We start from the raw sequence: 13,819 nt of genomic DNA on the forward strand, positions 1-13,819 counted from the left end.
GACACTTTATCCCATACCTAAAATTCATCAGTATTTGACTGTATTTTCTTTTGTGTCTTTTTTTATTATCTACTTGTTAGAGTTCTTTATATATTAGGGAAATTGGCCTATGAACTGCATATATTTTTCTGTTTGTAATTTGTCCCATCACTTTACTTATGGTGGTTTTTGCAATAAGAATTTCGTTGTTTCTGTGTATATAACAGTATTTCTTTTATGGCTTCTTGTGTATGGGTTATAGTTAAAAAGTCCTCTTGCCCCCAAAGTTATAAACCAGTTCTCCCATATTTTTTCTAGTACCTTTACATTGAAATCTGATATATTTAGAAATCTGATTTACAGTGTAAGACATGAATACAACTTTTTTTTCATATGGTTACTTCATTGTCTTAATATTGTTTAATAAATCTACCTTTCTTGTATATCAAATTCCCAGTTTCATAGAACATTATATAGATTTTATGGTACTTCACAGTTGACTCATGTTATAGTAATCTTTACAACAATAATGTATATGTATCCTTTCAAAATAAGCACACATCTTTTTTATCTCTTCATTAGCTCCCTAAGTGTAGCATACTTTCTGAACTTTCAGTAGTTAAATTAAACTTTTGACTTCATTTTGAGCTATGTTGAAGCCTGTGAAGAGGGTAAAATAATGCATTTTGTCAAAGCACAGCTAGAAACTAAGACTTAGTATTGTCTAGGTATTTGTGTTTCAGGGCTGATCACTAATCATAGGTTTACAAGGATTCTTGGTAAATAATATTTAGTAGTTCCTAATGAGACAGACCTTACAAAAACAGACACATCTGTTGTAACACTGAAACAAATGATTGTTGCCAGCAGCTTTACTTATAATTAATGTAGGTCTCTAACATTCCAGAGGACCTGACTGGGACACTGGATTATATGATGAAGGGAGTGCGACAGTCCGAGAGCTGCTTACTGAACTGTATGGCAAAGTTGGAGAAATTCGTCACTGGGGCCTGATCCGATACATCTCTGGAATCCTAAGAAAGAAGGTGGAAGCACTCGATGAGGTACTATAAATTCTTGAATTTATAACAAATCTAAATGGAGGTGCTTTGTTTTAAGCATTTCAAAAAAAGTAAATTTATTTTTTAATTTATTTATTTAAATTCAAGTTAGTTAACATATAGTGTAGTATTGGTTTCAGAAGTAGAACCCAGTGATTCATCACTTACATATGACACCCAGTGCTCACCCCAAAAAGTGCCCTCCTCAGTTCCCGTCACACATTTAGCCCATCCCCTCATCCACCTCCCCTCAAGCAACCCTCAGTTTGTTTTCTGTATTTAAGGGGGTTTGGCTCCCCCTTATTATCCTATTTTGCCTTCCCTTCCCCTGTGTTCATCTTTTTGTTTCTTAAATTCCACATATAAGTGAAATCATATGATATTTGTCTTTCTGACTGACTTATTTCACTTAGCATAATACATCCTACTTCCATCCCTATTGTTGCCAACGTCAAGATTTCATTCTTTTTGATCGCCAAGTAGTATTCCATTATGTATATATACCACATGCTCTTAATCCATTCATCAGTAGATGAACATTTGGGCTCTTTTCATAATTTGGCTATTGTTGACAGCACAGCTATAAACATTGGGTGTATGTGCCCCTTCAAATCAGCATTTTTGCATCCTTTGGATAAATGCTAGTAGTGCAATTGCTCTGTCATCGGGTAGTTCTATGTATAATTTTTTGAGGAACCTCCATACTGTTCTTCAGGGTGGCTGTACCAGTTTGCATTCCCACCAGGAATGCAAAGCATTCCCGTTGCCTTGCATCTTCGCCAACATCTGTTGTTTCCTGGGTTATTAATTTCACCCACCCTGACAGATGTGAGGTGGTATCTCATTGTGGTTTTGATTTGTATTTCCCTGAAGGTGAATTATATTGAGCATCTTTCCATGTGTCTGTTAGTCATCTGGATGTCTTCTTTTGAGAAGTGTCCATTCATGTCTTCTGCCCATTTCTTTATGGGATTATTTGTTTTTTCGGTATTGAGTTTGAAAAGTTTTTTTATAGATTTTAGATACTAACCCTTTATCAGATATGTCATTTTCAAATATCTTCTCCCATTCTGATGGTGCCTTTTGGTTTTGTTGATTGTTTCCTTCACTGTGCACACGCTTTTTATCGTGGTGAGGTCCCAATAGTTCACGTTTGCTTTTGTTTCCCTTGCCTCCAGAGACATGTCTAATAAAAAGTTGCTGCAGCCAAGGTCAAAAAGGTTGCTACCTGTTTTCTTCTGTAGGATTTTCATGGTTTCCTGTCTCATATTTAGGTCTTTAATCTATTTTGAATTTTTTTTAATTTTTTTTAATTTTATTTTTTATTTTTTAAAATGTACATCCAAATTAGTTAGCATATAGTGAAACAATGATTTCAGGAGTAGATTCCTTAATGACCCTTACCCTTTAGCCCATTCCCCCTCCCACAATCCCTCCAGCAACCCTCAGTTTGTTCTCCATATTTATGAGTCTCTTCTGTTTTGTCCCCCTCCCTGTTTTTATATTATTTTTGTTTCTCTTCCCTTATGTTCATCTGTTTTGTCTCTTAAAGTCCTCATATGAGTGAAGTCATATGATTTTTGTCTTTCTCTGACTGACTAATTTCACTTAGCATAATACCCTCCAGTTCCATCCACGTAGTTGCAAATGGCGAGATTTCATTCTTTTTGACTGCTGAGTAATACTCCATTGTGTATATATACCACATCTTCTTTATCCATTCATCTATCAATGGACATTTGGGCTCTTTCCATACTTTGGCTATTGTTGATAGTGCTGCTATAAACATGGGGGTGCATGTGTCCCTTCAAAACAGCACACCTGTATCCCATGGATAAATGCCTAGTAGTGCAATTGCTGGGTCATAGGGTAGTTCTATTTTTAGGTTTTTTTTGAGGAACCTCCAAACTGTTTTCCAGAGTGGCTGCACCAGCTTGCATTTCCACCAACAATGCAAAAGACATCCTCTTTCTCTGCATCCTCGCCACCACCTGTTGTTGCCTGAGTTGTTAATGTTAGCCATTCTGGCAGGTGTAAGGTGGTATCTCATTTTGGTTTTGATTTGTATTTCCCTGATGATGAGTGATGTTGAGCATTTTTTCATGTGTCAATTGGCCATCTTGATGTCTTCCTTGGAGAAGTGTCTATTCATGTCTTTTGCCCATTTCTTCACTGGATTATTTGTGTTTTGGGTTTTGAGTATGATAAGTTCTTTACAGATTTTGGATACTAACCCTTTATCTAATATGTCATTTGCAAATATGTTCTCCCATTCTGTCGGTTGCCTTTTATTTTTGCTGATTGTTTCCTTCGCTGTGCAGAAGCTTTTTATTTTGACGAGGTCCCAGTAGTTCATTTTTGCTTTTGTTTCCCTTGCCTCCGGAGACCTGTTGAGTAAGAAGTTGCTGAGGGCAAGATCAAAGAGGTTTTTGCCTGCTTTCTCCTCGAGGATTTTGATGACTTCCTGTCTTACATTGAGGTCTTTCATCCATTTTGAGTTTATTTTTGTGTATGGTGTAAGAAAGTGGTCCAGGTTCATTCTTCTGCCTGTCACCATCCAGTTCTCCTGGAAATGTTTGCTGAAGAGACTTTTTTCCATTGGATACTCTTTCTTGCTTCGTTGAATATTAATTGGCCATACATTTGTAGGTCCATTACCAGGTTCTCTATTCTTCCATTGATCTATGTGTCTGTTTTTGTGCCAGTACCACACTGTCTTGATGATTACAGCTTTGTAATACAACTTGAAGTCCGGAATTGTGATGCATCCAGATTTGGTTTTCTTTTCCAGCATTTCTTTGGCTATTCAGGGTCTTTAATGGTCCCATACAAATTTTAGGATTGATTGTTCTAGCTCTGTGAAGAATGCTGGTGTTATTTTGATAAGGATTGCATTGAATGTGTAGATTGCTTTGGGTAGTATCGACATTTTAACAATATTTGTTCTTCCAATCCATAAGCATGGAATGTTTTTCCATTTCTTTGTGTCTTCTAATATTCTTCTCAGAAGCTTTCTATAGTTTTCAGTGCACAGATCTTTTACCTCTTTGGTTAGGTTTATTGCTAGGTATCTTATGGTAGGTGCAGTTGTAAGTGGGATCGATTCCTTGATTTCTCTTTCTGGTGCTTCATTATTGGTATATAGAAATGCAACCAATTTCTGTACATTGATTTTATATCTTGTAACTTTGTTAAATGGAGGTCCTTTTTTAAAATTTGTTTCCATAATAGATTTTTAAGGCAACCACAGCATCTTAATCATTTGAGATGTTGTCTTCCTCACATAAAGTTCCTGATACTCAATTAGCTTTTTGCTTGTGAATGTCAAATATAAGATGTTATAAACTATAAGAATTCTACATCTTAAGAATGAATTTACAGTAGACTAAAAATTCCTACCTCTTAGGAGATAAAAATCCTTCATTGTTTCTTCCTAAAAAAATCTCTCTTTTGCTATCTTCATGGGATTTCCTGAGAAAGAGGGTTTGGCGTATCAATAAATTAAGAGGGAACAAAGGTTTGTAGGCTGAGAAAAGTAATTGTCTTGGAAATCTGGCATGTTATGGGAGGGATAATGCTGTTATGCCATCTCTTCTTAGGCCTGCACAGACCTTCTCTCCCACCAGAAACATTTGACAGTGGGACTCCCTCCAGAACCTCGAGAGAAGACCATCTCTGCGTGAGTATGATTTTTGGTTGGGTTTGCTCAAGCTTCTCTGAGCCTTTAAGGAGCTGTGTGGACTGACCACAATTCTCTTGCCCTAATCTATCAGTAGATAATAATGTCCTACATGTGTGGGCTTCTTTCAGAGACACTTGGCATGAGAATGTTGATAATGACAGAACATGAGTAAATGAAAGAGAAAATTCACAGGAAGTAGTACTCAAATGTAATTTGCTTTTTAGGGTTTTTTGTTGGTAGTGGTGGTGGTGGTGGTGGTTTTTGTTTTTGTGCTTGTTTTTTACTTATTGTCTTTCCCAAACCTCACATTGGAAAACAGTCTGACATAGGACAGGCAACTACAATGAGCACCCACAAAAAATCAGCTGTACTCTAGACTTTCTTCCAGGCCTCTCTCTTTGGCATGTAGATAGCTATTTTCTCCCTATATCTCTTCACATTTCTTCCCTCTATGTATATTTTTGTGTCCAAATTTCCCAAATTTTCATATAAGGACACTAGTGATACTGGATGAAGGCCCACCCAGTGACCTCACTCTAACTTAATTACCTCTGGAAAGACCTCATCTCCAAATAAGGTCACACTCTGAGGTACTAGGGGTTAGGATTTCAACGTATGAACTTTGACAGGACACAATTCAACCCATAATACCTTACTCTCAGCAAACAGAGGGTTTTTTTAATCACAAATCTGATCAATTTTTGACTACTGTGACAATCCAAAAGAAGATGGCATGGTCCATATCCCACTGCCCCAGAGTACTTAATATCAACAGAAGAGTCAGAAGTGTGGGAAGAGGTATGCATACCTGTGTGTGTGTGTGTGTGTGTGTGTGTGCGTGTGTGTAAACTGATGAAACTAGAAAATAAGTATAACTAAGGTGTGATCATAAAGTAATAAAATGGTTTCCAAAAGGTACAGCTTAAATTTAGTTCATTACTTTCTAGCCATAACAGTTACTTGTCATATGTTAAGAATTAACCCTGAAATACTGATCTGGAAGGACCTCATCAGGTAAGTTTTACATAAAATTTTGAAGAAGAAGGGCAATCCAGGTTTAAAGAGGAGAGAGGAGAGCTTTCCTGAGTTGATATAGGCCAGAGTGGTTTGGGGTGGCAATGAACTTTGAACACTAAATGAACCAGATGCTACCAGTAATGAGACATTAAAGAGGTGACTTGGACTTGGGAGGAGCTTTTTTATTTTCTCCATGTATTTAGGCTTAAATAGTCACAGAGTTTTCTCTTTCTTCACTGTCTTCTCCCTCAGACCTCTGCCCTATGAAGTGCTCACTCAGCTGATAGATGAAGCCAGTGAAGGGGACATGAGCATTTCCATTCTTACACAGGTGAGCAGAATTATGAAGTTTAGTATGGTGATTGATATTTTTGTTTTCAATTGATTTGGCAGTTTCTGAAGACTACAAAATAGGCCTTGTGAGACCTGGGCCATAATTTTTGTCTATATTCATTCCATGCACAGGAAATAATGGTGTATCTAGCCATGTATATGCGAACTCAGCCTGGCCTCTTTGCCGAAATGTTTCGACTTCGAATTGGTCTAATCATACAAGTTATGGCAACAGAACTGGCCCATTCCCTTCGATGCTCAGGTATTCGTTTTAGTAACAATTTTTGACAGAATTCACTTTTTTCGGTTTATTTTGAGAGAGAGAGAGAGGCAGAGGCAGAATTCACTTTTGATGTAGGTCTACTGGGGTGCCTGGGTGGCTCAGTTGGTTGGGCGACTGACTTCGGCTCAGGTCATGATCTTGCAGTTTGTGAGTTAAAGCCCCACATCGGGTTCTGTGCTGACAGCTCAGAGCCTGGAGCCTGCTTCGGATTCTGTGTCTCCCCCTCTCTCTGCCCCTCCCCTGCTCATGCTCTGTGTGTGTGTCTCTCTCTCAATAATAAATAAACATTTAAAAAAAATTTTTAATGTCAGTCTATTGAGTTTTGGATCAAGAGGGAAAGAAAGCTAAAACATTTTATCGGTAGCTCAGAAGCTGCATATAGCAATCTTGTTCCCACGTTAGTCAATCTGTATTTATATAAATCAAGAGACTGATAATTATGACAAATTTATGTATTAGTTCTGCAATTTCAAAATTCCACCTCTTGGGGGCTCTGCACTCCAAATTACATTCCTTCTAACTCCTAGAGTGAGCCTAAGTGTGCTTCGAATTTGAGCATGACAGACTGGTTTTGATTCTGACTCAGGCAGTGCAACTTCTCGAACCAGACTGAGTCACCACATCAGTTTGATCATAATGTTAGTATTCTGTCTAGTCAATAACAGGATTGAATAAAGGAAAGCTGTATTTCTATGAAGATTTTCTGACAGGAGTCTCTTTGAAATTAACTATAGCTGTATTTGGCAAGATAACAGTTTTAGTTAGAAGAAAACTTGGGGCCTGTAGAAGCTGTAGCACAGAATTGTACACAGTGTGAGAGAGGGAAAGGGACCCACATGGCATGACTATTTTTCCACTGATATTTGTTTGATTTCTAAGAATGATAAAATAATAGAGATAGGGACTGCATACAAAAATGAAAATAGAGTTGTAAAACTCAGTGTTAGCCATTGTTTCTGTTACATTTCCCCAAAAGGCTTTTAATTGAGCTATTAACAAATAGCTAATTTTTTTTTGCATGAGCCTAACCTAAATTACATAAGATAATTATATTAAAATAACCCTTTAAAGGAAAATAATGATTATTTTATACCTACCATATGCCAGACTGTGTGCTTTTTGTTTTATATTTATATACATTATCTCATTTGATCCTTATAACAACCCTCTGCAAAAGGTATTTCTGTTCCACTTTTACCAATAAGTCATCTGAATTTCAGAGAGGTTAAATAACTTGCCTAAAGTTACACATCTAGTAAATAGTACAATTTGAGTCCAAGTCTTTCTGATTCCATATGATTTCCAATTTAGCACATTGTAATTGATTATATGTATTACATATACACATACATATATTCTCTAGCCATGTATCAAGGGATATTTTATTAAGGTCTAATTATTTAATAATAAACCTCAAGAAGGGAAAAATCCTCAAACATTCTTCACTTTTCTTTGCCTCTTACGTATTTTTTTTTCCTATGGATTCATCAAAACCATGGCTCTTTATTTCTTACAAGGATAAAGTCAAGATCCCTGGGTGTGATATTCAAGACCCCCAACAGTCTGACCCCTACCTCCTACTTCAACAGTATTTCCCAATAATTTTATCAGTCAACATCCTTGAAGATTGATGTCTTCTCTGATTTCCAAAGCATTTATTGTCTGTACCTCTCATTTGGCACTTAATATAGTCATGTTTATTGTTGTTTATTTTGTTTACATATGTGATCTCTCCCAAATAGTTGCTTAGCTTCTCAAGGTCAAGTGCCATGTCCTACCTGTTTGTTACTAACATTGTGTAAAGTCATGACCAACATGTAGTAAGGTCTCACTAACTGTCTGATTTTTTATCTTTTTCAAGTTTTTATTTAAATTCCAGTTAGTTAACATATAATGTAATATTAGTTTCAGGTGTACAAGCTAGTGTTTCAACACTTCTATACAACACCAGGTGCTCTTCACTACAAGTGCCCTCCTTAATGGCCATCATCCATTTAACCCATTCCCCCCCCATCTCCCCTCCAGCAACCCTCAGTTTGTTCTCTATAGTTAAGAGTCTGTTTTCTGGTTTTCCTCTCTTGCTTCCCCTGTGTTCCTCTGGTTTTTTTTTTCTTAAGTTCCACATATGAGTGAAATCATATTGTATTTGTCTTTCTCTGACTGACTTATTTCACTTAGCATAATACGCTCTAGCTCCATCCATGTCATTGCAAATGGCAAGATTCAAAGATTTCATTCTTTTCTTGGTCTGAGTAATATTCCATTGTATATATGCATCACATCTTTATCCATTCATCAGTCGGTGGACATTTGGGCTCTTTCCATAATTTGACTATTGTTGATAATGCTGCTAAAAACAATGGGGTGCATGTGCCCCTTCCAATCAGCATTTTTGTATCCTTTAATTTTTTTATATTTATTTATTTTTGAGACAGAAACAGAGCGCGAGTTGGGGTAGGAGCAGAGCAAGAGGGAGATACAGAATCTGAAGCAGGTTCCAGGCTCCAAGCTGTCAGCACAGAGCCTGTTGTGGGGCTCGAACCCACAAACCATGAGATCATGACCTGAGCCAAAGTCAGATGCTTAACCGACTGAGCCACCAGGCACCCCTGTATCCTTTAGATAAATACCTAATAGCACAATTTCTGAATCGTAGGGAATTCTTTTTTTTTTTTTAATGTTTATTTAGTTTTGGGAGACAGAGAGACAGAATGGGGGAGGGGCAGAGAAAGAGAGGGAGACACAGAATCTGAAGCAGGATCCAGGCTCTGAGCTGTCAGCACAGAGCCCAACGTGGGGCTCAAACCCACAAAGCGTGGGATCATGACCTGGGCTGAAGTTGGACGCTCAACCGACTGAGACACCCAGGCGCTGCAGGGAATTCTACTTTTAAGTTTTTGAGGGACCTCCATACTGTCTTCCACAGTGGCTGCACCAGTTTGCATTCCCACCAAAAGTGTTAGAGGGTTCCCCTTTATCTGCATCCTTACCAACACCTGCTGTTTCCTGTGTTGTTAATTTTAACCATTCTGACTGATGTGAGGCAATATCTCATTGTAGTTTTGATTTGTATTTGTCTGATGAGGAGTGATATTGAGCCTCTTTTCATGTGTCTGTTAGCCATCTATCTGTATGTCTTCTTTGGAAAAATCTCCATTCATGTCTTCTGCCCATTTCTTAACTGGATTATTTGTTTTTTGGGTGATGAGTTTACAACTTCTTATATTTTGGATACTAACCCTTTATCAGATATGTTATTTGCAAATATCTTCTCCCATTCCATCGGTTGCCTTTTAGGTTTGTTGATTGTTTCTTTGCTGTGCAGAACATTTTCATTTGGATATAATCCCAATAGTTTATTTTTGCTTTTGTTTCCCTTGCCTCAGGAGACACAGCTAGAAGGAAGTTGCTACAGCCAGTTTCAAAGAGACTACTGCCTATACTATCTTGTAGGGTTTTTATGGTTTCAGGTCTCACACTTAGGTCTCTCATCCATTTTGAATTTATTTTTGTGTCTGGTATAAGAAAGTGGTTCAGCTTCATTCTTCTGCATGTCGCTGTCCAATATTCCTAACACCATCTGTTGAAGAGACTTATCTTATTCCCATTGAATATTCTTTCCTGCTTTGTCGAAGATTAGTTGACCATATAGTTGTAGGTTCATTTCTGGGTTTTCTATTCCATTCCATTGATCTATGTGCCTGTTTTTATGCCAGTATCATACTGTCTTGATTACTTCAGCTTTGTGATATACCTTGACCTCTAGAATTGTAATGCTTTCCTTTTCTTTTTCAAGATTGCTTTGGCTGTTTGGAGTCCTTGTGGCTCCATACAAATTTTAGGATTTTGTTCTTGATCTGTGAAAAATGCTGGTGGTATTTTGATAAGGATTGCATTGAATGTGTAGATTGCCTTGGGTAGTATAGACATTTTGACAATATTTGTTCTTCCAATCCATGAGTATGGAATGTCTTTCCATTTCTTTGTGTGCTCTTCAATTTATTTCATAAGTGTCTTATAGTTTTCCAAGTGCAATTCTTTTACCAAAATGTGGAACGCTTCACAAATTTGCATGTCATCCTTGCACGGGAGCCATACTAATCTTCTCTGTATTGTTCCAATTTTAGTATATGTGCTGTCAAAGTGAGCACTAACTGATATTGATAAAGTCCAGTCTTCTCATTATTCTTCATGATTTCATGGATTCATATCTATTCTCTTTTTAGTCTCTAGATTTCCAGACTGAGAAGTGTTTATTGTTTTAGTCCCTCTGTATGTATACATCCATTGCTTTTCTCTGACTGGCTTTCAGTTCCATATTTCTCTTTACATTCTTCCCACCTTCAAATAAAGATTCTACTAAGTTCCCTAATGGTGTGGAAAGAGGATGAAGAAGAAATCAAGAATCTGATTAGCCCATAAACTGGATAATCAGTCTTTAAATTATTAAGAATCTATTGCAGGGGCGCCTATGTGGCTCAGTCAGTTAAGCTTCTGACTTCAGTTCAAGTCATGATCTCGCATCTGTGAGTTCAAACCCCATGTCGGGCTGTATGCTAACAGCTTGGAGCCTGGAGTCTACTTCAGATTCTCTCTCTCTCTCTCTCTCTCTCTCTCTCTCTCTCTTTCTCTCTGCCCCACCCCACCTTCATGCTTGCGCTCGCTCTCTCTCTCTCAAAATAAATAAATAAATTAAAAAAAAAAAGAATCTATTGCAGTATGCAGGGCGCATGGGTGGCTCAATCAGTCAAGCATCTGACTCCTGATTTCAGCTCAGGTCAGGATCTCATGGTCCTGAGATCAAGCCCCTCATTGAGCTCCACACTGAGCTTGGAGCCTACTTAAGATTAAGATTCTCTTTCTCTCTCCCCCTACTCTAAAAAAGAAATCTATTGCACTATGAATACCCGGACAGTGTGGTGCGAAGAATTTATTTGTAATTCTATTTTTCCAATCAATCAAATAACTCAGAAATTCTAAGAAAGAAAGGAAATAGAGAACGAAATAGGGTGGGTATGTCAGGCAAATTGTGGTCCTCTGTACTAACATTTCTGATAACTAGCTGAGGAAGCCACAGACGGCCTGATGAATCTCAGTCCTTCAGCCATGAAGAATCTCCTGCATCACATTCTCAGTGGCAAGGAGTTCGGAGTGGAACGAAGTGGTAAGATTGAATAACCGCATTTCCATTTTAGAGTGTTAGTTTGGTCTCGTTTGATTTTAAAATGTTTTTCTTTTATCTGAGGAAACTTTCCCCCAACTAAATAGAACCCCAGTATATGAAACAGTTAAAAGCAAAGCTGTCTTCTGGAACAAGATTTGGAAACTACTGTATATGTCTCTTTTTTTCTCCTTAAATGATAAATCAACTAAGTGGATTGCCATCATCTTTTGTTTTTGCACTGTTCTATCGATTCCTTTACATTATCCTGAATCTCTACTTTAGGACAACTGACAACCCATATCATTTGAAACTTTCTTGTATTCCATTTGGCAGTAATTTAGTAGCGTTTGCAGTGGTGTGTCTGGGTGTATCAGATATATCAGATATATCCTTTCACCTGTGAATTCACATACATCTTAAGGTCTGTTGCAAATTAATCCTCCACTTGGCACTTGGTGTTTTGGCAGTGGTGTTTGGTGCCAAGTACCTAAAACAGAGCAAATGAAAAAGGTTTTCTTTCCTGCTCCACTTTTAGGCTTAGGATAAACATGTAATTTCAGTTGGATGGATGCTAGACCTTTGAATGGTAAAATAAAGTCATAAAACACTGCTTCTCAAGCCTTACTGTGCATAAGGATCATGTGGGGAACTTGCAAAGGTACAGACTGATTCAGTAGGCCTGAAGTGGTACCCAAGATTCTACTAACAAGCTCCTAGGTGATGCTGATGCTGCTGGTGTATGGACCACACTTTGAATAGCAAGGTTATATAGTGGGTTATTTTCATTATTATTATTAACATAAAAGGAGGACATATATCTAAGTCTTCTAAGCATGGTGGACAAAATTATTTGAACCTGATTGTCGTCTCTCTTTCTGTTTAATCTGTCATGCTATGTAGTTCGTCCCACTGATTCAAATGTCAGCCCTGCTATTTCCATCCATGAGATTGGTGCTGTCGGGGCAACCAAAACAGAACGAACTGGGATAATGCAGTTAAAGAGTGAGATAAAGCAGGTAAGACATCTTGGGATATCTCGGGAGATTAGCTGGGATATTGTCATGTTAAAGAACATCCTTTTGGAATTGATCTTTGTTGGGATCGTGTATTTTGTTTCATATCCCGTGTTTAATTGGAGCCATTTATTTTTCAGGCGGAATTTCGTAGACTATCTATCTCAACTGAGAGTCAGGTGAAACAACTAGGGATCCTTTAACATAATTTAACCTGCCTTTAGTTCTATATAACATGCATGAGCTCATGGCCTTTTTACAAGTAAGATAACAAACCACAGAGTCGCTTGATTCTCCTTTGTAGCATTCATTTTATAGATAGCTTTCCTTTTCTGGACCAAACTGTTTTGCTAATTTTAGGAGGAAAGTAATTTGTTTCTGTTAGCAAGAAATTGAAACCCTGAGTTCCTCTTATTAGAATTAACATGTAATTTTGGAATCAATTTTCTCTATGCAACTAGACTCCATTTCCTTACGTTTAAGAACAGGTACTAGAGAGAACACCAGATTGGATGAGGGCCTTTTTAAGAATCTAGTTTCTTGGGGCTCCTGGGTGGCTCAGTCACTTGAGCATCCAACTCTTGGTTTCTGCTCAGGTCAAGGGATCAAGCCCCATGTCAGGCTCCGTGCTGAGCATGGAGCCTGCTTAAGATTCTCTCTCTCCCCCTCTGCCCCTCTCTCCTGCTCACTCTCTTTCTCTTCCTCTGTCCCTAAAATTTCAAAAAAAAATCTAGTTTCAGGTATTTCCCCCAAATTAGATTTTTATCATTGTCATGAGAGAGGTATACAAAAGGTGTTGTGGATACATAGAGGTAAAACATTGAAATCATTCGGGGAGCTGATGGGAATTATCAGACATCATGCTGTAGCCTCTTACTCATTTTCCTTGCAGCTGAGAATAGATGAATTATTATGCTCTACAAAGAAATACTTAACACAAACTTCCATAGCTTTATTCAAAACTCTGGGAAATCATGTGATTTTCAGAGTCTCCAAATTGAGAAGGTACTGATTTGGTCTCCCCTAGTAGCACTTTTTATGAAAATCTTAAAACTACTCCTCCTGACTTATGGTAGCTTGCAGTACTAAAGCACATCCAGAAGAGGAGAGACAAAATGGAAATTTTTTGTTGGAGGTTTTATGGGAGTCAGAACCATTTAGGACAAGAATGAGCCAATGCTTGAAGTTTAATTTGAAGGAAACTTTTCAGATTCATATTATGCAAGGGTAAGAACTGAATGGACTAATAGGAAACTGTTAACTAGTACAGGTTTTTTCACAGATAAT

General features: G+C 37.7%; 1 protein-coding gene and 1 non-coding gene across 3 annotated transcripts in view; one reads left to right on the forward strand and one right to left on the reverse strand.

Moving 5' to 3' along the window:
- Nucleotides 1–13,819, forward strand: part of PHKA1 (phosphorylase kinase regulatory subunit alpha 1) — a 186,711-nt gene that overhangs the window by 159,956 nt on the left and 12,936 nt on the right. Inside the window, exons 22-28 of one of the 2 annotated variants that reach the window (XM_047092509.1) lie at nt 887–1,043; nt 4,640–4,719; nt 5,992–6,070; nt 6,205–6,334; nt 11,418–11,519; nt 12,420–12,535; nt 12,673–12,711. In XM_047092509.1, coding sequence (XP_046948465.1) covers nt 887–1,043; nt 4,640–4,719; nt 5,992–6,070; nt 6,205–6,334; nt 11,418–11,519; nt 12,420–12,535; nt 12,673–12,711 — 703 coding nt within the window. The remainder of the gene's footprint in view (nt 1–886; nt 1,044–4,639; nt 4,720–5,991; nt 6,071–6,204; nt 6,335–11,417; nt 11,520–12,419; nt 12,536–12,672; nt 12,712–13,819) is intronic. The other variant, XM_047092510.1, reaches the window with a different exon arrangement.
- On the reverse strand, nt 10,400–10,506 carry LOC124521620 (U6 spliceosomal RNA). Its single transcript, XR_006964572.1, has one exon. It is a non-coding gene; the product is annotated as a U6 spliceosomal RNA (small nuclear RNA).

The sequence above is a fragment of the Lynx rufus genome, unplaced genomic scaffold (assembly GCF_022079265.1).
Source record: "Lynx rufus isolate CCGP_SWC_20201006 ecotype Redwood Valley unplaced genomic scaffold, mLynRuf1.p SCAF_30, whole genome shotgun sequence".
Classification (NCBI taxonomy): domain Eukaryota; kingdom Metazoa; phylum Chordata; class Mammalia; order Carnivora; family Felidae; genus Lynx; species Lynx rufus.